The 24,554-nt window shown below is 52.2% G+C and overlaps 1 protein-coding gene across 1 annotated transcript in view; it reads left to right on the plus strand.

Moving 5' to 3' along the window:
• The first annotated feature begins 4,923 nt into the window (after positions 1-4,923).
• RTN2 (reticulon 2) overlaps positions 4,924-24,554 on the plus strand; it is a 31,551-nt gene continuing 11,920 nt past the window's right edge. The window contains exons 1-4 of the mRNA XM_060257856.1: positions 4,924-4,981; positions 8,078-8,122; positions 10,466-10,942; positions 14,133-14,396. Coding sequence (XP_060113839.1) covers positions 4,951-4,981; positions 8,078-8,122; positions 10,466-10,942; positions 14,133-14,396 — 817 coding nt within the window. The 5' untranslated portion in view covers positions 4,924-4,950. The remainder of the gene's footprint in view (positions 4,982-8,077; positions 8,123-10,465; positions 10,943-14,132; positions 14,397-24,554) is intronic.

The raw sequence follows: 24,554 nt of genomic DNA on the forward strand, positions 1-24,554 counted from the left end.
AGAATTGGACGCCCTGGTCCAATCTTTTTGAAACTTGGAGGGTGTTTTGGGGAGAGGCACTGGATGCTATGCTGCAAATTTGGCGCCACTACCTCAAAAGACAGCCCCCCAGAGCCCTAGATACCTGCAGATCAATTTTCCATTATACCCTGTGGGAATCAGTCTCCCTAGGAAATAATGGAGTGTCCAGCAGACATTTCCCTCCCCCTCCCCTTGCTTTCTGATGATGATGAGTGGAGGGGCCTCCAAACCTGGGGATCCTCTGCCCTCACCTGGGGATTGTAAAACAAGAAAAAACACCACTTAACTATATGTTGCAATATAAGTGCACAAACACTCTTTACTAAATATTGTTACAAAATTATTTCGAATGTCTCTTAAAGCAGAACACAGTCTACAGTTCACATCGAAACCTTGATTTACACTTCCACTGGCTGCTATTCTCTTACAATCTGGAGCTTAACATATACAAATAAGGCTTCATAGAAATACATTCACGGAATCATCAGTTACTTTTTTCCTCATACTAATGAGGACTGTGTTTTTCTGCATACTAATGAGGTGATTAAGCTATGTGAGCTGTTGCCTTAGCACGGGGTAAACTTCTGAATGTCTGTTTGCTTTTGAGGGAAAAAAGTAACTGATGATTCTATGAATGTATTTCTATGAAGTCTTGTACTGTCTATATTTCTTTTGTTATATTTCATACGTTAGGTTCCGGATTGTAAGAGAATAGCGGCCAGTGGAAGCGTAAATGAAACGGGGATTAAACCTAGGACTCGTGTAGCCGCTGCACTTGTTGAATTACTGACTGCATTCACAAAAAGGAGTAACCAGGTTGATCTGCGTCTGTCGACAGAAGGGTGTAAAGACTGTATACCTGACGACAATCGAGGTTTCGATGTGAACTGTAGACTGCGTTCTGCTTTAAGAGACATTCAAAATAATTTTGTAACAATATTTAGCAAAGATCCAAGCGGGCAGCCGTGTTGGTCTGAAGCAGTTGAACAAAGCAGGAGTCAAGTCACATCTTTAAGACCAACCCATTTTTATTGAGAACGTCAGCTTTTGTGTGCTCTTAAGCCCACTTCATCAGACGAGGAATCCAGCGTAGTGAGCAAAGCCATACAGAGCTGAGCAGAGCCATCCATACATAGCTCATGCTACTCATATCAAGGGTTTGCTCCATTTGTTAATTTTACTGCATATTGCTGTTTTGTTTCTTTCGCATGCTCATGCTACTCAGATCAAAGGTTTGCTCCATTTGTTAATTTTACTATTCTGCCATTGTACCATTTTACATTCTCAACCCCTGCCTACCAGATAATTTGACTTCACTGTCATTGGTTCTTAAATCTGTACCATGTTGCATTCTGGGCCACTGCCTACCAACTCTGTTTGGCTCTGCTCAGCTCTGTATGGCTTTGCTCCCTGTGCTGGATTCCTCGTCTGATGAAGTGGGCTTAAGAGCGCATGAAAGCTGACGTTCTAAATAAAAATGGGTTGGTCTTAAAGGTGAACATATGAACATATGAAGCTGCCTTATACCAAATCAGACTCTCGGTCCATCAAAGTCAGTATTGTCTACTCAGACTGGCAGCGGCTCTCCAGGGTCTCAAGCTAAGGTTTTTCATACCTATTTTGCCTGGACCCTTTTAGTTGGAGATGCCAGGGATTGAACCTGGGACCTTTTGCTTACCGAGCAGATGCTCTACCACTGAGCCACCGTCCCTCCCCTCCCAAGGTGCAACTTGACTCCTGCTTTGTTCATTTAGCAAAGCGTGTTTGTGCACTTATATTGCAACATATAGTTAAGCGGTGTTTTTTCTTGTTTTACCAATCTAGACACTGCTGGTTCCTATTTGACTATCTCACCTGGGGATTGGCAACCCTATCTCGCATCCACAGCCCCAGTCTTTGGGAGATAGCCCATTCTCAAGCCCCGGCACCTCTTCTTTTAGAAATGATGGGAACTGGCATCGCTTTGGGGTGGGGAGGCTCAAATGCTGCATTTATGGCCTTTGTTTGCCGGTGCCCCAGGAGAGAAACAGATCAGGGTGAGGGCGGGAGTGGGTGGGGGAGGGATGGGGGGAGTGATGTGGGTGGGGGCATTTTGCCCGGCCTCAGTCTGTGCTCTGCCAAGAAAGAGTGTTGGGATGAGATGGCTCTTTGAGTCAGGGGATTTCTTCTCCCTCACCCAAAGGACTAGTCCTTTGGAGAGCCAGTTTGGTGTAGTGGTTAAGTGTGCAGACTCTTATCTGGGAGAACCAGGTTTGATTCCCCACTCCTCCACTTGCACCTGCTGGGATGGCCTTGGGTCAGCCAGAGCTCTGGCAGAGGTTGTCCTTGAAAGGGCAGCTGCTGGGAGAGCTCTCTCAGCCCCACCCACCTCACAGGGTGTCTGTTGTGGGGGAGGAAGGGAAAGGAGATTGTGAGCCGCTCTGAGACTCTTCGGAGTGGAGGGCAGGATATAAATCCAATATCTTCTTCTTCATCTTCATCACGTTTAAAGGAACTGCGTGCCTTTCCTCCATTGGAAATAATGAAGGGGGCACCTTATTTGGGGGCTTGTAGAATTGGACCCCCTTGTCCAATCTTTTTGAAACATGGAGGGTCTTTGAGGAGAGGTATCGGATGCTATGCTACAAATTTGGTGCCTCTACCTCAACACAGCCCCCCCCAACAGAGATACCCCCAGATACCCGCAGATCAATTCTTCATTATACCCTCTGGGAATCGGTCTCTATAGGGAATAATGGAGTACCCAGCAGACATCCCCCCCCCCGCGCTTTCTGATGATGCTGAAGCAGGGGGAGGGCCTCCAAACTGGGGATCCCCTCCCCCACCTGGGGATTGGCAACCCTACCAAGGAGGCCTGTGCCATCTGTCCATGTCCCTCCCCTAGCAGGGCCGAACCTAGATGGTGGGGCAGAGGGGGGTACTTGCCCCGCGCTCCAACGGGAAAGGGGCACCAAATTGGGTATGGAGTCCATTGTATTCTACGGGACCATAAGATAGAATGGCCCACAAGGGGGATTCATTTTTTTAATTTTGCCCTCCCTCAAAAAAATGTGTCGATCCGGTCCTGCCCCCTAGGGCCCCTGCTGTGGCCATTGCTGGGGGCAGCTGCAAGAGGCCACCCGGTCCAGCAGGAGGAGGGGCGCCATCCTCATCCCCACCTGCACAAACGCTGTGGGGGCCACCCACGCCCTGAGCCCCCCTGCCGTCGTCCCGCTGCACAATCCCAGCATCTGGCCTGCTGACCCTCCAGGGGTGGGTGGAGGAAGTCGCATTTGGATGAAGGAATAGAGGGAACGCTTATTAAATTTGCAGGTGATACTAAATTGGGAGGGGTTGCAAACACAGAAGAAGACAGAAACAGGATACAGGATGACCTTGACAGGCTGGGAAACTGGGCTAAAACCAACAGAATGAATTTTAACAGGGATAAATGTAGAGTTCTGCATTTAGGTAGGAAAAATCCCATGCGTGGTTACAGGATGGGGGAGACTTGCCTTAGCAGTAGTCTGTGCGAAAAGGATCTAGGGGTCTTAGTGGACCATATGCTGAACATGAGTCAACGGTGTGATGCGGTGGCTAAAAAGGCCAATGCAATTTTGGGCTGTATCAACAGAAGTATAGTGTCCAGATCACATGATGTGATGGTATCATTTTACTCTGCTCTGGTAAGACCTCACCTGGAGTCTTGTGTTCAGTTTTGGGCACTACATTTTAAAAAGAATATAGACAAGCTGGAATGGGTCCAGAGGAGGGCAACGAAGATGGCGAGGGGTCTGGAGACCAAGTCTTATGAGGAAAGGTTGAAGGAGATGGGGATGTTTAGCCTGGAGAGGAGGCAGCTGAGAGGTGATAGGATCACCATCTTCAAGTACTTGAATGGTTGTCATATAGGCAGGGGTGGCCAGTGGTAGCTCTCCAGATGTTTTTTGCCTACAACTCCCATCAGCCCCAGCTAGCATGGCCAATGGCTGGGGCTGATGGGAGTTGTAGGCAAAAAACATCTGGAGAGCGACAGTTCCCCACCCCTCCCTCAGTGGAACAGGCTTCCTCCTTGGGAGGTGGTGGGCTCTCCTTCCTTGGAGGTTTTTAAGCAGAGGCTGGATGGCCATCTGACAGCAATGAAGATCCTGAAAATTTAGGGGGAGGTACTTGTGAGGTTCCTGCATTGTGCAGGGGGTTGGACTAGATGACCCTGGAGGTCTCTTCCAACTTTAGGATTCTTCAGGAGGTGGTGGGCTCTCCTTCCTTCGAGGTTTTTCAACAGAGGCTGGATGGCCACCTGACAGCGATGAAGATCCTGTGCATCTAGGGGGAGGGGTTTGTGAGTTTCCTGCACTGTGCAGGGGGTTGGACTAGATGACCCTGGCGGTCCCTTCCAACTCTATGATTCTAGGAGTCTATGATTCCCGGGGGCCGGCGCGTTGCCGCGCCTGAGCGCAGGTGCCGGCGCTCCCCGCAGGAGCAGGGCGTGGGTGGCGCGGGAAGGCGGAGGGCCTCCCGTGGGCGCGAGCGTGGCCGGCTGCCCCTCGCCTGGCCACCCCACCCGGCCTGCCTGGGCGCGCCTCCCTCCTCTCCTGCCGCGGCTGCATCCCCGGCGAAGGCCACAGAGACCCGCGGCCTCCCCTGCCGCCTGCCCGCCTTTGTCTGCAGCAGCAGCAGCAGCAGCATCCTCGCGCGCCGCTGGCTTTGTCTGCCTGCCTGCCTGCTCGGGCCGGCCTCGCCTCTCCTCTTCGCCTGTCTCCTCTCCGCGCCTCTCCTCGCCTTTCTCCTCTGCTTTCCTCTCCTCTCTTCTCTTCGCCTTTCTCCTCTCCGCGCCCCTCTTCTCTCCTCTCCTGCTTGCCTTGCCTTGCCTTGCCGCAGCGGCCGGGCGCGATGGGGCCATGAGCGCACCACCGAGCATGGCCCTGGCAGCGGCCGCCGGGGGCCACCATGGGGCAGGTGCTCGGCTTCGCCCACTGCAGTAGGTATCCTCCGCGGGGAGGGGAGGGGAGGGGAGGGGAAGGAGAGGAGCCGAGGCCGGGGCGCGGCGGGATCGGAGGCACGAGCTGGGTCCCCCGGGAGGAGAGCGGCGCGCAGAGGTGCAGGGTGCGAAGGAGGCGCCGGGGGCTCGCTGCTTGGCTCGTGGGGCAGGCCGGGCGTCTCGCCCTCTCCCGCTCCCCGGGGGCTGACAAACCGGCGCGCCAAATGTGCCCCCCGGCTGGCCGGGGAGAGGGGGATGACCGCAGGGGCAAAGGCACTCTGCTCGCCCTCAGAGGCGCTTTCCTCCCTAGGGGTCCTGCGCAAACTCTGAAGGTGGAGCCCCCGCAGCGCAGAAGCAGCTTCCGGGGATAAGCGTGACCTTCCCCACCACCGGACAGTTCTTTGGGGCGGGAGGTGGGGGCAAGGAAGCGCTGGGGCAGGGGGTTGCCAGCTCCAGGTTGGGAACCACCTGGAGATTTGGGGGTGGACTCTGGGGAGGGGTGGGAGCTCAGTGGGGTACAGTGCTGTAGACCAGGGGTGGCCAACGGTAGCTCTCCAGATGTTTTTTTGCCTACAACTCCCATCAGCCCCAGTCATTGGCCATGCTGGCTGGGGCTGATGGAAGTTGTAGGCAAAAAGCGTCTGGAGTGCTACCGTTGGCCACCCCTGCTGTAGAGTCCAGCCTCTGAAGCATCCATCCCCCCCCACCTCCAAATTGATCTTTGTGACCTAGACTGTCTGGCACCCTAGGCAAGGTTAACTTCTGGTGCCCCCCCCCCAGTCACCCAATTTGGTGCCCTCAGAAGGTCAGCGCCCTCCGCAGTGGCCTAGTTGCTTAGCGGCAGGGCCAGCCCTGGAGATCTCCAGTTGCCACCTGGAGACTGGCAACCCAAGTCTGGGAGGGCAATTTATGCGTTCTCCTGGACACGCAAAGGGTGGGGCTGTGTGGAGGGGTCTCTCAGTGGCGGAGCTTCTGCTTGGCAGGCAGAAAGTCCCAGGTTCAATCCCCAGGCAGATGGGAAAGACCTCTCTCTGCCTCCTGCAGGATAAGTCCGCCAGCGGCTACTAGCCAGGGGAACTGAGGGGAAGCCCAGAACCAGGAGGCAACTTCAGGGGAAGGCCTTGGGAGAGCCGCTTTGGTGTAGTGGTGAAGTGCATGGAATCTGGGAGAGCCGGGTTTGATTCCCCACTCCTCCACTTGCAGCTGCTGAAATGGCCTTGGGTCAGCCAGAGCTCTCTTATCTGGGAGAACCGGGTCTGATTCCCCACTCCTCCACTTGCACCTGCTGGAATGGCCTTGGGTCAGCCAGAGCTCTCCCAGAGCTGTCCTTGAAAGAGCAGTTTCTGCCAGAGCTCTCTCAGTCCCATCCACCTCACAGGGTGTCTGCTGTGGGCGGAAGAGATATAGGAGATTGTAAGCCGCTCTGAGTCTGATTCAGAGAGAAGGGCAGGGTCTTCTTCTATGCCCTCCAGACAAACCGGTTGGTGCCTCTGTGAGATGGGATGCTGGACTAGAAGGACCCTCCCTTGTCTGACCCAGCAGGGCTCTTCTGATGCTCTTCTCAGGGGAAGGCCTCGGCCTCGGCCTCTCTGCCCTGTTGTTGGCCCTTCAGGGGAACTGACTGGCCACTCTGAGAGACAGGTTGCTAGACTAGAGAGACCCTCACTGGCCTGATCCATGATAGCTCTTCTTTTCCATGAGACTTCCAGGCATGCATGTGCACACACACAACAAAAAATGTACACATTTTTTTAAAATGGCCAACTTGTCAGGCATCACGTGTGTGGAAGTGGATCCACAGGACAGATCTGTAGATAGCTGTGTCTCCATGGAAGGCCATGGGTGGAGAGGGTAATCTCCATGGAAGGCCATGTGCGCAGAGGGAGAGGGTAATCTCCATGGAAGGCCATGTGCGCAGAGGGAGAGGGTAATCTCCATGGAAGGCCATGTGAGAAGAGGGCGAGGGTAATCTCCATGGAAGGCCATGTGAGGATTGGGCCAGGGTAATCTCCATGGAAGGCCATGTGCGCAGAGGGAGAGGGTAATCTCCATGGAAGGCCATGTGAGAAGAGGGAGACGGTAATCTCCATGGAAGGCCATGTGAGGATAGGGCGAGGGTAATCTCCATGGAAGGCCATGTGAGGATAGGGCAAGGGTAATCTCCATGGAAGGCCATGTGAGGAGAGGGCAAGGGTAATCTCCATGGAAGGCCATGTGAGGAGAGGGCAAGGGTAATCTCCATGGAAGGCCATGTGGGATTGGGCCAGGGTAATCTCCATGGAAGGCCATGTGCGCAGAGGGAGAGGGTAATCTCCATGGAAGGCCATGTGAGAAGAGGGAGACGGTAATCTCCATGGAAGGCCATGTGAGGATAGGGCGAGGGTAATCTCCATGGAAGGCCATGTGAGGAGAGGGCAAGGGTAATCTCCATGGAAGGCCATGTGAGGAGAGGGCAAGGGTAATCTCCATGGAAGGCCATGTGAGGAGAGGGCAAGGGTAATCTCCATGGAAGGCCATGTGAGGAGAGGGCAAGGGTAATCTCCATGGAAGGCCATGTGAGGATTGGGCCAGGGTAATCTCCATGGAAGGCCATGTGAGAGAGGGTGAGGGTAAAGGGAGAGAGGGCGAGTAAGAGGGCAGCTAAAACGACGAGAGAAGATGCTTAGAGGGCTGTGGGGAGGGTAGAGTGAGGCCCCTTGCTGGATTCTGTGGCTCTGCTAGGAGGGTCTGTGTGTAGAGCCGGCAGGTCTCCAAGTGCTCAGAGCGAGTGGGCATGTGCACTAACAACATATGCCATCAGTGGAGTCATTGCTACGCAATGGTTGCACCATGTTTTGAGTCAAGAAGTGATGTGCCGGCTTTCCACGTGGACTCCCAGTTCAGTTGCCGCCAGCACCAGTCGGAGGCACTGGGCCTTAAGAATCTGCTGCCCGTCTGAGTAGACGAGGCTGATGGACGAGGGCCTCAGGCAGCTTCACACGTCCATGTGTCTGGCCCATCCAGGCAGCGCAGCCTTTCTCTTAGGGATTCTCGGGTCTGGGGTAGGCGGTGGGGTAAGGTGTGGATTCTCTAATAGGATTTCCCCCCCTTTTGCAGAAGAATCTCCTTCGACTGCCTCCACCACACCTGATTCTACAGAGGGTGAGTCACCCACCGTGGCCTCTGCCCATGTCGTGAGGGCTGGGGCTTAGACCTGGTGGCGGTGAGCAGTGCGCACTCTAAGCTTGGAGTCTTGTGAGCAAACATTCTACTTCGGGAGCTACTGGTAGGGCTTCTTTTGAGCAGGAACCCACACGGACACAGTTCCGGCTGGCTTGGCATCAGGGGGCATGGCCTAATAGGCAAATGAGTTCCTGCTGGGCTTTTTCTACAAAAAAAACCTTGTGTGAAACAATGGTGATGTCAGGGGGTGTGGCCTAATAGGCAAATGAGTTCCTGCTGGGCTTTTTCTACAAAAAACCCTGCGCGAAACAATGTTGCTGACAGGGGGTGTGGCCTAATATGCAAATGAATTCCTGCTGGGCTTTCTCTACAAAAGAAGCCCTGGCTACTGGCATTAAAGTTGTGAGCGACTGCATAAATTAGTTTGCTCCGGGGGCCAGTTTTCCTGAGCTGAGACAAAAATGTCAGAGCCAGAGGCTAAAAAACTGTGAGCTAGCTCACACAAACTCAGCTTAGAGCAAGGTTATCAGACTCATTTGTTATGAAGGCCGGATCTGACATAAATGAGACCTTGTTGGGCTGGGCCATGTGTGGACCTAGTTAAGATTCGATAGCAGAGAGAGAAACGTTATAAAGGACACAGACAAAGCCAAAGATTTTTTTTTAAACTTCAAACATTAGCACTTATTGGTCTTAAAGGTGCTTTCTTTGCATTTCTCCCAAGGGATCCAGGGAACTGGGCAAAGGAAGCTCCACCTCTTTCCTTCCTTCCCCAGGGGACGGGGTGGGGGGAGCCTCAGCCAATAGAAGGAAGAGAGGCTTGGCTCAGTAGCTGTGCTGTGCAATTAAGAGAGCCTGGAAAAACAAGCTCTGCCTCCCGCCCCCCCTTCCTCCCCAAAGGAGGAGCCTCAGTCAATGGAGAAAACAGAGGCTTTGCTCTGTAGCTCCTGTAGCGATTGAGCAAGCCTGGCAAAGCAAGCTGTGATGCAGAAGGAAGCAAGAGATAGGGAGAAGGAAGCAGATGACAGCCAGTTGCTCGGGGGCCTGATTCAGCCCCCCGGGCCGCATGTTTGACACCCTTGCTTAGAAGGAACACCGGTGGTGATGCAGACCCAGGAGGGCACGCTGGCCGCTCCTGTGCCACTAGAGGTGAGGCGCATCAGTCCCTTCCTCTTTATGCTGCCCCAAACCAAAGAACCAGCCCTGTTAACTGCTGGTCAATTTGTGTGCTGGTCTAGGCCTGGTTTTAGGGGCTCTCTGCCGTGTCACCCCCCCCCCCAGGAAACCCAGGCCGGAGAAAGGAAATCTGGGCCCTGAGGATGGCCAAGGACTCCTCTGTCTGCAGGCCCTGCCCCCCGACAGCCGGATCTGAGCAAACCCACCCCGAGGGTCTGCTGAAACCTTGGACGTGAGCAGCTCACGCTTTGGACTTTCTCTCTCTTGGAGCCTGCCTGGATTCCACAGGGCAAGGAATCCCACCTTTTTGAGCCTGCGGGTGCCTTTGGGATGCTGACATGGCAGGTTGGGTGGCAGCCCCAAAATGGCCGCTCTGGAAGGCAGAGCCAGTCCCACAGCGGCTGCCCCAGCTGACCCTCCGCCGCACGGTGATGAACTTTGAGCTGCGGAGGCAGGCTGCTGCCAGAGCAACGTTTTAAAAACATCTGCACAGCCAATGGAATGTCCCGAATCAGCAGCCATGCTGAGCAAGAGCCCTGCCCATCAGGGCTGGCACGTGGAAGTAGGCAGCTGTTTAGGGTGCCACCTCTCCTTACGCACCGTGCCCGCTGCCTTCCTGAGCTTCCTGAGGCTTCCTGAGCCTTGGCGAAGTCAGGGAGGTGTGGCAGCGAGGGCGCTCAGAGCCCGGCCCCGTGCCCTCTGACTTTCTGATCTGAATAGTACTGCAGCTTTAACACTCTGCGCCACGGGGCTCTTAAAGCTAAAGGTAGTCCCCTGTGCAAGCACCAGTCGTTTCCGACTCTGGGGTGACGCTGCTTTCACAATGTTTTCACGGCAGACTTTTTACGGGGTGGTTTGCCATTGCCTTCCCCAGTCCTCAACGCTTTCCCCCCAGCAAGCTGGGGACTCATTTGACCGACCTCGGAAGGGTGGAAGGCTGAGTCAACCTCGGGCCGGCTACCTGAAAACCCAGCTTCTGCCTGGGATCGAACTCAGGTCGTGAGCAGAGCTTAGGACTGCAGTACTGCAGCTTTAGCACTCTGCGCCACGGGGCTCTTCCACAGGGGCAGAGGGGGAGGTAATTCTGGGTTGACGTAGTCCCGCACTCTTGACTTTTGCTCTTTTTTGCTCCCGGCCCTGCTCCAGGTGGCAACGATGAGTCCGACTTCCCCGAGCTGCAGACGGCGCGGGAGTTCTCTGAGGATGAGGAAGAGGCCTCCGTGGAGTGGGGGACCCCGCGGGAGCTGACTTTCTCCTACATCACGATTGCGGGGGGCCCCAGCAGCAGCCCCACCCCGGGGGAGCCCGGCTCTCGGAGCAGGCGTGACTCGCAGACCCGCCGGACGCGGCCTGTGCTGCCCCGCACAGAAACTTGTGAGACTTTTGTGCCGGCTCTGGGGGACAGTTTGGAGAACATTCCCAGCCTCTGCCCATCCCCTGAAGGAGAGGGGGCATCACCACCTGGGCATTGCCCGGGACTGGACCCGTTCTCAGGCTGGGATGTCGATACAGGCTACATCGACGACCCAGGGCTAGCGGAAGGAGGAGTGGTGGATTTGTCCCCACAGCACAGCCCCACAACAGAGACTGCGGAGGGGGCACAATGCAGTACGTCGTCTTCAGGTACAGACAAAACAGGAGGCACCTCTGTGGGGATTTTTAGAAATCTGATCTGTTTCTAAATTTATTAATGTTTTCATTTGCACTTATTTATATCTTGCCTTTCTCCCAATGGGGACCCAAAGAAAAAGACTACAGATTTATACCCCGCCCTTCTCTCTGAATCAGAAACTCAGAGCAGCTTACAATCTCCTATATCTTCTCCCCCAACAACAAACACCCTGTGAGATGGGTGGGGCTGAGAGGGCTCGCACAGCAGCTGCCCTTTCAAGGACAGAGACTGAGAGCACCCTACAATCTCCTATATCTTCTCCCTCCACAACAGACACCCTGTGAGGTGGGTGGGGCTGAGAGGACTCTCACAGCAGCTGCCCTTTTAAGGACAACCTCTGCCAGAGCTCTGGCTGACCCAAGGCCATTCCAGCAGGTGCAAGTGGAGGAGTGGAGAATCAAACCCAGTTCTCCCAGATAAGAGTCCACACACTTAACCACTACACCAAACTGGCTCTCTTTTGTCCTTCTCCTCTCACAACAACCCGGCGAGGTGGGTTAGGCTGAGAGTGCGTGATTGGCCCATGATCACTCAGCAGGCTTCTGCAGAAGAAGCTGGATTCAAACCTGGCTCCCCCAGATCCTCGTCTGACACTCTAGGTACTACGCAAAACTGGCTCTTGATCATTGTAGTGACCCTTTCTCACTGGGGCTCAATTACACAGATTGAGTCTGTGCAGTCGACAGGATGGGACAGGCAATAAACAATAAGATATTGGATTGACTGGATTTATATCCTGCCCTATACTCTGTGTGACACAGCGTGTTGGACTGAATGGGCCACTGGCCTGATCCAACATGGCTTCTCTTATGTTCTTCTGTGACACAGCGTGTTGGACTGAATGGGCCACTGGCCTGATCCAACAGGGCTTCTCTTATGTTCTTATGTGACACAGAGTGTTGGACTGGATGGGCCACTGGCCTGATCCAACAGGGCTTCTCTTATGTTCTTATGTGACACAGAGTGTTGGACTGGATGGGCCACTGGCCTGATCCAACATGGCTTCTCTTATGTTCTTCTGTGACACAGCGTGTTGGACTGAATGGGCCACTGGCCTGATCCAACATGGCTTCTCTTATGTTGTTGTGTCTGGGGCAGTGATGCTGTATATTCTTGGTGCTCGGGGGGCCACAGTGTGAGGGCTTCTAGTGTCCTGGCCCCACTGATGGACCTCCTGATGGCACCTGGGTTTTTGGGCCATGTGTGTGTGTGTGTGTGTGTGTATACACACACATATATTGGCCACTGTGTGACAAAGAGTGTTGGACTGGGTGGGCCATTGGCCTGATCCAACATGGCTTCTCTTATGTGACACAGAGTGTTGGACTGGAGGGGCCATTGGCCTGATCCAACATGGCTTCTCTTATGTTCTTATGTGACACAGAGTGTTAGACTGGATGGGCCATTGGCCTGATCCAACATGATCCCACCCTCCACTCTGAATCTCAGAGTCTCAGAACGGCTGACAATCTCCTTTATCTTCCTCCCCCACAACAGACACCCTGTGAGATGTGTGGGGCTGAGAGAGCTCTCATACACCTGCCCTTTCAAGGACAACCTTTGTGAGAGAGCTATGGCTGACCCAAGGCCATGCCAGCAGGTCAAGTGGAGGAGTGGGGAATCAAAACTGGTTCTCCCAGATAAGAGTCCATACACTTAACCACTACACCAAAATGGCTCTCTATAAAGGCAGAGTACAAATGCAATAAAATAAGTAATGCAGATCTATATCTCTAATAGTGACATGTGGCCTCCATCTGTGAATATCTAAATCCATGAATCGGGGCTACCCTAATGCTAAACACTTTTTTTCTGCAAACTTGGAAGTCTCCCCAGGTCCGCAGAAAAGTCTGAAACCTTAAAAAAATGCATTGCATGGGTTTGATTCCCCCCCTGAATTAAAAAAGTGTTCTCTGAGCATGTGCAGACAACACCACTTAAAACTGCCAGGTGCATTTTGCAAAGAGCCCCAACATTAAACAGTTTTCTGCTAGCTGGAAAGTTAGCTTGATGGGTGAACCTGGCACCATCCTGCCCAAAGCACTGATTTGAATTTACAAGGAGTTTTTATGTGGGGGACCATCAAGCGGATAACACCCACCCACCCATCCCCGGTCTGAAATGGTACTGCCCATTCCACTGTCTCAGAATTCTGCTCCCTCATTCTGCGGCGTGCCAAGTGCAGAACCAGGGTGACGATGGGGGCAGCGTCAAAACTATTTTAGAAGACTAAGAAAAAAGAGAGTTGTGGACTTCCTTGGAGGTTTTAAAACAGAGGCTAGATGGCCATCTGGCAGCAATGAAGATCCTGTGAATTTAAGGGGAGGTGTATGTGAGATTTCTGCATTGTGCAGGGGGTTGGACTAGATGACCCTGGAGGTCCCTTCTAGCTCTAGGGCTCTATGATTTTTTCAGGAGGTGGTGGGCTCTCCTTCCTTGGAGGTTTTTCAACAGAGGCTAGATGGCCATCTGACAGCAATGAGGATCCTGTGAATTTAGGGGGAGACGTTTGTGAGTTTCCTGCATTGTGCAGGGGGTTGGACTAGATGACCCTGGGGATCCCTTCCAACCCTTCTATGATTCTAACAGGCTTCCTCCTTGGGAGGTGGTGGGCTCTCCTTCCTTGGAGGTTTTTAAGCAGAGGCTGGATGGCCTTCTGACAGCAATGAAGATCCTGTGAATTTACGGGGAGGAGTTTGTGAGTTTCCTGTGTAGGGAGTTGGACTAGATGACCCTGGAGGTCCCTTCCAACTCTAGGTTTCTAGGATTAGGAAGACCTTCCTGACCATTAGAGTGGTTCCTCAGTGGAACAGGCTTCCTCCTTGGGAGGTGGTGGGCTCTTCTTCCTTGGAGGCTTTTCAACAGAGGCTAGATGGCCCTCTGACAGCAATGAAGATCCTGTGATTTTAGGGGGAGGTGTTTGTGAGTTTCCTGCATTGTGCAGGGGGTTGGACTAGATGGCCCTGGTGGTCCCTTCCAACTCTTGTATTCTAGGATTCTATCCCGTGAATTTAGGGGGAGGCGGTTGTGAGTTTCCTACATTGCGCAGGGGGTTGGACTGGATGACCCTGGAGGTCCCTTCCAACTCTAGGTTTCTATGATTCTATGACTTGCCCATGAGAACTAGAAATTTCCTTCCAGATCTTTCCTCAGAGGAGCTCCCACCACCAGACGCCTTAACGCCTCCGCTTGCTGCAGAAGGCACCTCCTTTGGGAGTTCTGCCATCCAACGCCACACGCTGACCTCGCTGGAGTTGCACCAATGTCTTGTGCTGGAGGAAGAGATGGAGAAGGAAGAGGAAGAGGAGGGAGAAGAAAAGGAGGAGGAAGAGGAGGCAGGCCAGGAGCCAATCACAGAAAAGCACCAGGTTGAACCAGACCAATCAGAGAACTCTCTGGAAATGGGTGAGTACATGCTAGAAGTCCTTTGGAGAAGTCCCCAAGTTCATGGAAAGAGCTGGGTGGGTGGGATTTGGGGGAGAATCCAGAATAGTGAGGGATACCTTTTATGGAGTCAGGCAGGGTCCGTAGGGTTGCCAAAAACACCCTGACCAATTCCCCACTAGCCAGTTTGGTGGAGTGGTTAATTGTGTGGACTCTAATCTGGGTTTGATTCCCCACTCCTCCACTTGCACCTGCTAGCATGGCCTTGGGTCAGCCAGAGCTCTGGCAGAGGTTGTCCTTGAAAGGGCAGCTGCTGTGAGAGCCCTCTCAGCCCCACCCACCTCACAGGGTGTCTGTTGTGGGGGAGGAAGGGAAAGGAGATTGTGAGCCACTCTGAGACTCTGTCCTTGAAAGGGCAGCTGCTCTGAGAGCCCTCTCAGCCCCACCCACCTCACAGGGTGTCTGTTGTAGGGGGGAGAAGATAACGGAGATTGTAGGCCGCTCTGAGTCTCTGTCCTTGAAAGGGCAGCTGCTGTGAGAGCCCTCTCAGCCCCACCCACCTCACAGGGTGTCTGTTGTGGAGGAGGAAGGTAAAGGAGATTGTGAGCCACTCTGAGACTCTGTCCTTGAAAGGGCAGCTGCTGTGAGAGCCCTCTCAGCCCCACCCACCTCACAGGGTGTCTGTTGTGGGGGAGGAAGGTAAAGGAGATTGTGAGCCGCTCTGAGACTCTGTCCTTGAAAGGGCAGCTGCTGTGAGACCCCTCTCCAGCCCCACCCACCTCACAGGGTGTCTGTTGTGGGGGAGGAAGGGAAAGGAGATTGTGAGCCGCTCTGAGATTCTTTGGAGTGGAGGGCGGGATATAAATCCAATATCTTCTTCTTCTAGCCTTCTCCTCAGGGCTTCCGTGGGATTTCACACAATCTGCCCCAGAGTTCCAGCTCACTCCACCTCTTTTCACACTGCAAACAAGATCCTCTAGAAACCAGTTTCTGTTTGCCATGCGAAAAAGGCGAAGCCAGTTGCGGCCCCGGGGCAGAGAGTGTGAAATCCAACGGAAGCCCTGCCGAGAAGAAGAGCGTGTGAGCGGCAAAAGGCTAGTGGGGAATGGCTCCCTGTCTCTTTAGAGACTTCATGAGATGTTAGTGGAGCACCTGTCCTGTCTGGTTTTTTTTGTCTCTGTGTGCCCCACAATCCTCAGTATGCGGAATTTGCTGCCAAGGGGTGTGTTGATGGCCACAGACATGGTGGTGAGGAGTGCTCTTGAGCGGCAGCTAATTTATGATGGCCCCGCAGAGTTTTCAAGGCAAAACAGGTTTTAGAGGTGGTTTGTCATTGGCTGCGTCTGTTGCCTGAACTTGGTATTCCCTGGAGGTCTCCCATCCACATACTGACCAGGGCTGACCTTGCTTTGCTTCCGAGCTCCGCCCTCCCCGCACTTTCCATGTCAGGGCACAGATGGCTCCAAAAGGGGATTGGACAGATTCATGGAGGACAGGCCTATCAGTGGCTGCTAGACTCAAGGTGACTCCCGCATTCAGAGGTAGTCAGCCTCTGAATCCCAGAGACAGGAGGCAACATCAAGGGAAGGCCTCAGCCTCTCTGCCCTGTTGTTGATTCTGCAGAGGAACTGGCTGGTCACTGTGTGGGACAGGAGGCTGGACTAGATGGACCCTCCCTGGTCTGACCCAGCAGGGCTCTTCTGAGGTTCTTCTCAGGGGAAGGCCTTGGCCTCTCTGCCCTGTTGTTGGCCCTCCAGAGGAGCTGGTTGGCCACTGTGTGAGAAGATAGAATGCTGTACTGGATGAACTCACTGGTGTGACCCAGCAGGACTCTTCTGATGTTCATATGAAGGCCTCGACCTTTCTGCCCTGTTGTTGTCCCTCCAGAGAAACTGGCTGGCCACTGAGTGAGACAGGAGGCTGGACTAGATGGACCCTCACTGGTCTGATCCAGCAAGGCTCTTCTGATGTTCTTCTCAGGGGAAGACCTCGGCCCCTTTGCCCTGTTGTTGGCCCTCCAGAGGAACTGGTAGGCCACTGTGTGAGATGAGATGTTGGACTGTATGGACTACTGGTCTGATCCAGCAGGGCTTTTCTTATGTTGTTATGAGGGGAAGACCTTGGCCTCTTTGCCCTGTTGTTGGCCATTGTGTGAGACAGGAGGCTGGACTAGATGGACCTTCCCTGGTCTGATCCAGCAGGGCTCTTCTGATATACTTATGGGTCAGAAGGGGCCCATCCTCTCTTATTTGTTGTCTCACCTGCTGCTAAAAGGTGCAGATATATTTACAACACCAACAGCAGTAGGAAAAGGTAGCCTTGCCCCCACAGTTCTTCCTACACAAAGAGTCAAAACTGTTATTCATTTTGTTCAAATAGTAGGAGGCCAAAACCATCTCATTAAAATGTTAATAACTTGAAGCTTTATACTGAAGACTTGTGAATTCTTACTATAAGACCTCCAAATAGTGTTCCATTCTACATTCTCAGATTCTTTCTGACAGCCTCCGTTCCATTCTTTGGTAAGGGAGACTGTTCTCTTCAGATATTTTTATTAGTATTTTACATATTTTAGACAGTAATCCTCTAGTATTATCTTTTATATCCATTACAAGTTGTTCAAATTCTGACCTTGGATGATTAATAGTTTCCTTTACTAACGGAGTGTTTAACATTTTTTTTTATCGGTAAATAATGCAACCACATTATTTCCCCCCGTATTTTTTTTTCCATTGTTGTTTTTCTATAAGATTGCCGCTATTTAGTAAATCCGTTATTTGGAAACAACCTGCCTTTCTCCACTGTTGGAAAAATGTATGGCCCTGTCAGGTCGGAAACGAATTTTGGTTGAGAAATGAGGAACAAACTGAAATGCCTGGAGCTAATTTCTTCTTTTCCCCAGCAAAAATAATTGATAGGATCCAACCCACTGGTAACGTGCCATTTCCTCCCCTTTTTTCCATCCCTGAGGACTAGAACCTTGCCTCTTCTTATTAGCAAGAAAGAAGGAAAGCTTTCTCAGTTCTTGTGGAGAGGCTGTCGTCCTTTGGGTGCCCTGCACCCGGGCTTCTCGCCTACTGCCACCTCTTTCCCAAATGCAGAATGCGTGTGCTTTTCTTCTTTCTCTCTCAGCTCCATTCTGCTGGCCTGGCAGGGCCTGCTTCACCCAGGAATTGTCCCACTCACGGCCCCTGGCAAGGCGCCCGGAGCAGAATTGCAGCTCAGCCGAGTCAGCAGGTAAAAATAGCTGCTGTGCTGAGGACAGCACAAACTGGAGCACAGAGAGATGCTTGCTTTCCCCCTACACACAGATTCCCCCCCCACACACACACACATCAGGCCAGAGCACCTATGCAGGAACACTTCTTCTTTCTGCCACAGGAGGTGGCGGCGGCTACAAGCATAGCCAGCTTCAAGAGGGGCTTCGCTAAACATCTGGAGCAGAGGTTGACCCTGGAGGTCCCTTCCAACTCTTTGATTCTATGAGGTCCATCAGTGGCTATTTGCCACAGCTTATTGTTGGAACTCTCTGTGTGGGGCAGTGATGCTCTGTATTCTTGGTGCTTGAGGGGGGGCACAGTGGGAGGGAGGGCTTCTTGTGTCCTGGCCCCACTGATGGACCTCCTGATGGCACCTGGCTTTTTGGCCACTGTGTGACACATAATGTTGGACTGGAGGGGCCATTGGCCTGAACCAACATGGCTTCTCTTATGATCTTATGTGTGGGGCAGTGATGCTCTGTATCCTTGGTGTTTGGGAGGGTCAACAGTGTGAGGACTTCTAGTGTCCTGGCCCCATTGGTGGACCTCCTGATGGCACCTGGTTCTTTGGCCACTGTGTGACACAGAGTGTTGGACTGGAGGGACCATTGGCCTGATCCATCTGGGCTTCTCTTATGTCCTTAACAGTGGGAGGGCTTCTAGTGCCCCAGTCCCACTGATGGACCTCCTGATGGCATCTGTTTTTTTGGCCACTGTGTGACACGGAGTGTTGGACTGGATGGGCCAGTGGCCTGATCCAACATGGCTTCTCTTATGTTCCTCACACAAAGATGTACCTGGAGCAGAATTCGGTGTTAGAGGTGGTTCTGTGATCATTTTAAAAGGCTTTTTACTTGCCTCGAATGAAGCTGCAGGGGCTGCTATTTCAGGGGAGGGGAGAACTTTGGGGTTGCCAACTCCAGGGGGGAATACCTGGAGATTTGGGAGGTGGAGCCTGAGGAAGGCAGGTGCTTGGGAGAGAAAGGGACTGTCCGTGGGCTCTAATGCCACAGAAGCTTGCCAGGTGACCCTGGACCAGTCACACACTCTTAGCCTGGCACACACCCCAGTGTTGTTGCAAGGTTAAAATGGATGAGAGTAGAGTGATTTCAGCCACTCTGGGGGTTCTGCCAAAGCAGCCATTTTCTCCAGGTGAACTGGTCTCTGTTGCCTGGAGATCAGTTGTTATCCCAGGAGATCTCCAGCTATCACCTGGGGATTGGCAACCAAACAAGGGAAACACAGCCAAGGCTGAGAAAAACGCAGGAGGCGGTGAAAAATTACTGTGCAAGGAACAATTGCAACTCGTGTAACACAGCTTAATACAAGAATGACACACTCTCCACAAACATTATTATCAGTGCTTAATCTCACTCTGCAATATATTGTATTTATGTTAACGGCGTTTAAAGGGGAAACACCACAATCAACACAACACTTCTAAGAAAAACATACAAGGTTTGCCAGGTTTGAACAGCAATTACTTCTGCATGCAACATGCAAAGGTTGCAGGATACTCGACCGACACAGACAGCAGCCCTTGAATTAAGCGTAGACTTAGAAGAATGAATCAGAAATTGTTTTTCTTGGATCGTCCACATATATAGATTCAATAACATGGTAACACGCTTCCTAAGTTTTTCTTATCTTTGTGTGTTTCGAACATCTTCTTCTTTGACCACGTGATGCCTCTAGAACCGAGGCTCATAGCATTATAAGGAAATCAATTCCAACACTGACACAGGCAAAATGGTTCTCCTGAACCAAGTAATTTTTCACAGCCTCCTAACGTTTTTCACCACCTGAGGACTGGCAACCCTAAGAGAATGGCAGGGAACGGAGAGGGGCTTTCTAACCCTGATATGCCACCCCAGACTCTCCTTGGCGAAGGGAAACCTTGGGCCCCGTGTGGGCAAAAGTACTCCGGGGGTGTAGAGGTTAACCCCCCCCCCCTCCCCTTGAAATATTATCACCAGGGGCTACATTTGGGAAAGAAAGAAAGAAAGAAAGAAAGAAAGAAAGAAAGAAAGAAAGAAAGAAAGAAAGAAAGAAAGAAAGAAAGAAAGAAAGAAAGAAAGGAAGAAAGGAAGAAGGAAGAAAGAAAGAAAGGAAGAAAGGAAGAAAAAAAGGAAGGAAGAAAAAAAGGAAGGAAGAAAAAAAGGAAGGAAGGAAGGAAGGAAGGAAGGAAGGAAGGTCTCTTAAGATTATCCTTGAACTGCACAAGAGGTAGAAGAAGAAGATATTGGATTTATATCCCGCCCTCCACTCCGAAGAGTCTCAGAGCGGCTCACAATCTCCTTTCCCTTCCTCCCCCACAACAGACACCCTGTGAGGTGGGTGGGGCTGGAGAGGGCTCTCACAGCAGCTGCCCTTTGAAGGACAACCTCTGCCAGAGCTATGGCTGACCCAAGGCCATCCTAGCAAGTGCAAGTGGAGGAGTGGGGAATCAAACCTGGTCCTCCCAGATAAGAGTCTGCACACTTAACCACTACACCAAACTGGCTCTCCTTTGCAGGCAGACCAAACACCAGTAGCCATTTCTGTACATGCTTAGCAGAACTTGCATCCAAAAAAGAGCCAGGCTGTCCTGCAGTGAAAGGAAAACCAACCAACCCACCAACTCCCCCACTAGCCCACCTAGAGATGCCGCAGGGAGTCATTAGACCTCTCTAAGGGCTCTTACATTAATCCACTGCCCCCGTGTTGCTTTCCTCTGGGACTCAAAACAACGGCCATTGTATTGGAGAAAGTGCAGAAAGGGGCAACTAGAATGGTTAAAGAGTTGGAACACTTTCCCTATGAAGAAAGGTTAAAAAGCTTGGGGCTCTTTAGCTTGGAGAAATGTCGACCGCGGGGGGACATGATAGAGGTTTACAGGATTATGCATGGGATAGAGAAGGTGGAGAAAGAAGTCCTTTTCTCCCTTTCTCACAATATGAGAACTCGTGGGCACTCAATGAAAATTGCTGAGCAATCAGGTTGGAATGGATAAAGGGAAGTCCTTTTTCAGCCAAAGGGTGATTAACATGTGGAATTCACTGCCACAGGAGGTGGTGGCAGTTACAAGCATAGACATCTTCAAGAGGGGATTGGATAAGCATCTGAAGCAGAGGTCCATAAGTTGCTATTAACCACAGGGTAATGATAGAACTCTGTCTGGGGCAGTGATGCTCTGTATTCTTGGTGCTTGGGGGGGTGCAACAGTGGGAGGGCTTCTAGTGTCCTGGTCCCACTGATGGACCTCCTGATGGCACCTGAGTTTTTTGGCCACCGTGTGCCCCAGAATGTTGGGACTGGAGGGGCCATCGGCCTGATCCAACATGGCTTCTCTTCTATTCTTATTCAAGAAGGTATTAGAAACATAGAACTGGGAAGATCCCCTGGGTCATCTAGTACGTCTCCCTGCACAGTGCAGGAAATTCACAGCTGCCTTCCCCCCCCCCACCCCCAAGACCCCTGCTCTGTGCCCAGAAGAAGGTGTACAACCCTCCAGGATCCCTGGGCCAATCTTTCCTGGAGGAAAATTCCATCCTGACCCCAAGGTGGTGATTGGCATTCCCCCAGGCCTATAAGAAAGGGCCACGAAAGCTCTTCCTGCATCCCTCTCACAATCTGCCTAAATTCAGTGAGTCATAGAATCAGCATTGCTGTCAGATGGCCATCTCGTCTTTGCTGCAAAATACCACCAAAGAAGGAGAGCCCGCCACCTCCCAAGGAAGCCTGTTCCACTGAGGAACCGCTCTAACTGTCAGAAAATTCTTTCTAATGTTTGCCGAAAACTCTTTTGATTTCATTTCAACCTGTGGGTTCTGGTCCGGCCTTCGAAGTTGCTAAGACCTTCTGTTGTTAAGCTCTTAATATTAGCCACAGCTTAATGTTGGAACTCTCTGTCTGGGGCAAGTGATGTTCTGTATTCTTGGTGCTTGGAGAGGGGAGGCAAAGTGGAAGGGCTTCTAGCAGCTGAGAGGAGGCAGCTGAGAGATGATACCTGTTGGAAATATGTATCTGTTCTGTATGTCCTTTGCAATGTTCTAAAGTTCCAGTCATTATAGGGTTAACACTGTGCCTGATTCCCTATTGTCTGCATGACCTGGGAAGAAGATACCGACTGCTGTCAATCAAGGTCTAGAAGCAGGAAAACCTGTTTTGTCTCTTTGGTCAGTTAGTCAGGTGACTTCCTTTGTTCAGGCAGAGAGTTCAAGAAGAAGGAGGAAGTAGTCTCCATTAAGCACATGATCTTCTAGGGTGGCTAACTGTAGCTCTCCAGATGTTTTTTGCCTACAATTCCCATCAGCGCCAGCCATTGGCCATACTGGCTGGGGCTGATGGGAGCTGTAGGCAAAAACATCTGGAGAGCTACCATTGGCCACCCTGTTCTATAGTGTTTGTTATTTTCACCTCCCAGTACCCTTTCCCTGTAGAAATATGTTTTTGCTTTTTCATGTTAAATCCCTCTCAATGATTATTTGATCCAGTGATCCATCGCACTATTTGAGATAAAGAAATAGAATTTCAAACAGAATTCCCTAACAATATAATCACCATCTTCAAGGACTTGAAGGGCTGTCATCTAGAGGAGGGTGCGGAATTGTTTTCTGTGGCCCCAGAAGGTAGGACCAGAACCAATGGGTTGAAATCAAATCAAACGAGTTTCCAGCTCAACATGAGGAAGAACTTCCTGACCATTAGAGCGGTTCCTCAGTGGAACAGGCTTTCTTGGGAGATGGCGGGCTCTCCTTCCTTGGAGGTTTTTCAACAGAGGCTAGATGGCCATCTGACAGCAATGAGGATCCTGTGAATTTAGGGGGAGGCGTTTGTGAGTTTCCTGCATTGTGCAGGGGGTTGGACTAGATGACCCTGGAGGTCCCTTCCAACTCTATAATTCCTGATCATTAGAGCAGTTCCTCAGTGGAACAGGCTTCCTCCTTGGGAGATGGTGGGCTCTCCTTCCTTGGAGGTTTTTCAACAGAGGCTAGATGGCCATCTGACAGCAATGAGGATCCTGTGAATTTAGGGGGAGGCGTTTGTGAGTTTCCTGCATTGTGCAGGGGGTTGGACTAGATGACCCTGGAGGTCCCTTCCAACTCTAGGATTCTATGATTCTTCAGGAGGTGGTGAGCTCTCTTTCCTTGCAGGTTTTTAACAGAGGCTAGATGGCCATCTGACAGCGATGAAGATCCTATGAATTTAGGGGGAGGTGTTTGTGAGTTTCCTGCATTGTGCAGGGGGTTGGACTACATGACCCTAGAGGTCCCTTCCAATTCTGGGATTCTATGATTCTAAGCATTCTGTTTATTATTTCTGCAGCTGACTGTAAGGATCATGCTGGTTACAAAGCAGGTGATTCCAAGACACGTCCGAGAGCATCTTCCATCTTACCCATGTAGGTTGTCCTAAGAGCTGCTTGCGATTTTTGCAGGATTCTGCATTGGACGAGTGACTGAGAAAGTCGCAACATTCCTTCAGCAAACTCTACCGCAACTCTCACTGCGGTCGCCAAATCTCCAGAGGGTGGCTGGAGATCTCTCGGAATTACAGCTGATATCCAGGCAACAGAGATCAATTTCCTCGGGGCAAAAAGGGGCTGCTTCGGAGGGTGGACCCCCACCCCAAACCCCTCCTTCTCAAGGCTGCACCCCCCAAATCTCCTGGAGTTTCCCAACCCAGAGGTGGCAACCTGACTTTCCCCTAGCAGGACACTCCATCCTTTCTGGGGCTCCTGGTTTCTTCCATAACAAGCTGGGAGGATCTCCCCCACCCACAGCCGCAACTGCTGGCGCTGCCCCCTCCCTTTGAGGGCCCCCCTGTCCAAACCTCCTGCCTCCGGAGCCAGGCGAGATGGGGATTCCATGATGGGAGGCAGCAGCTGGGATTTGCCAGCTATAAATAGCTTCTCCCCCCCCCCATCCCCCATCCACGCTCTTCCTAGGCCCCCTCCCAAGACTCAGTGCTCTTCCTCTGGCCAGACGCCTGCCCGCTTGGCTTGCAGCGAGGTTCCTGAAGAACCCTTGTCGGAAAAGGGGGCTGCTATGGCTAGCAAAGGTGGGACTCCCTTTTTTCTCCTTTTGACCCCCTCGCCCTCCTCCGGGCGGGAGTGTCATGGCTGGAAGAAACTCAGGGGAAGTTTTTAGAGAGGAGGGTGAATTTGATTGTCCCAGGGACCAGTGGCTACGGAAGGCCTTGATTTGGGCTACTTGCATGGGGGCAGGGGGCACAAATAGTGGGGGAAACAGACATGGAGAGTAGGATGTCGCAGCTTCGGCGTGTGTTGGGCAGGAAAGGGGTGTGTGTGTGTGAGACCTAGCAGGGGACCGGGAGGGAGAGATGTGTGGGGTGGCAATTGATGACTGGCTCCCCCCTCCCCAAATCAGCCTGTGCCCCCCCCCCATTCCAAAAGCTTTTGCTTCCATGGATTCATTGCAGCGCCAGCTTGGCATTTGCCACGGTCAGTTATGGGGCCTAGGTGGGGGCGGGGGCAGTGTCAGGCTGCCGACAGCTGCAAGGAATCAGCCTCTCCCGTTCGTTTGGCCCCTCCTCTTCCCCAGAAGCGACTGGGCCTGCCTGCAGGGCCCCTGCAAAGTGGGGAGACCTGGGACAGCCCGATCTAGTGGTTAGGGATGGGCTGAGAGATCCGGGCTCAGATCCGTCTCGAAAGCTCTGCCGCAGATTTCTGCAAACCTTCAGGTGGCCCCAGAGACTGTGGGTCCCCATGCAGAGTTTTTGCTGTGGAACTTGGGGAGGAAATGATCAAGTATGCCTCTGGGCAGGTGCAGAGTACCTTTTCGTTGCCACCAAGTACCCACAAATAAACCATATCTGGGATTAGTGTCGGAGGGCAACCATGACAGTCCCTGAGAGAGCAACAAGATTTTTGGGGTATGATCCTTCAAGAACCAGATTCCTGGCAAAAAGGGAGCTT

Source organism: Heteronotia binoei, chromosome 17, assembly GCF_032191835.1.
Source record: "Heteronotia binoei isolate CCM8104 ecotype False Entrance Well chromosome 17, APGP_CSIRO_Hbin_v1, whole genome shotgun sequence".
Classification (NCBI taxonomy): domain Eukaryota; kingdom Metazoa; phylum Chordata; class Lepidosauria; order Squamata; family Gekkonidae; genus Heteronotia; species Heteronotia binoei.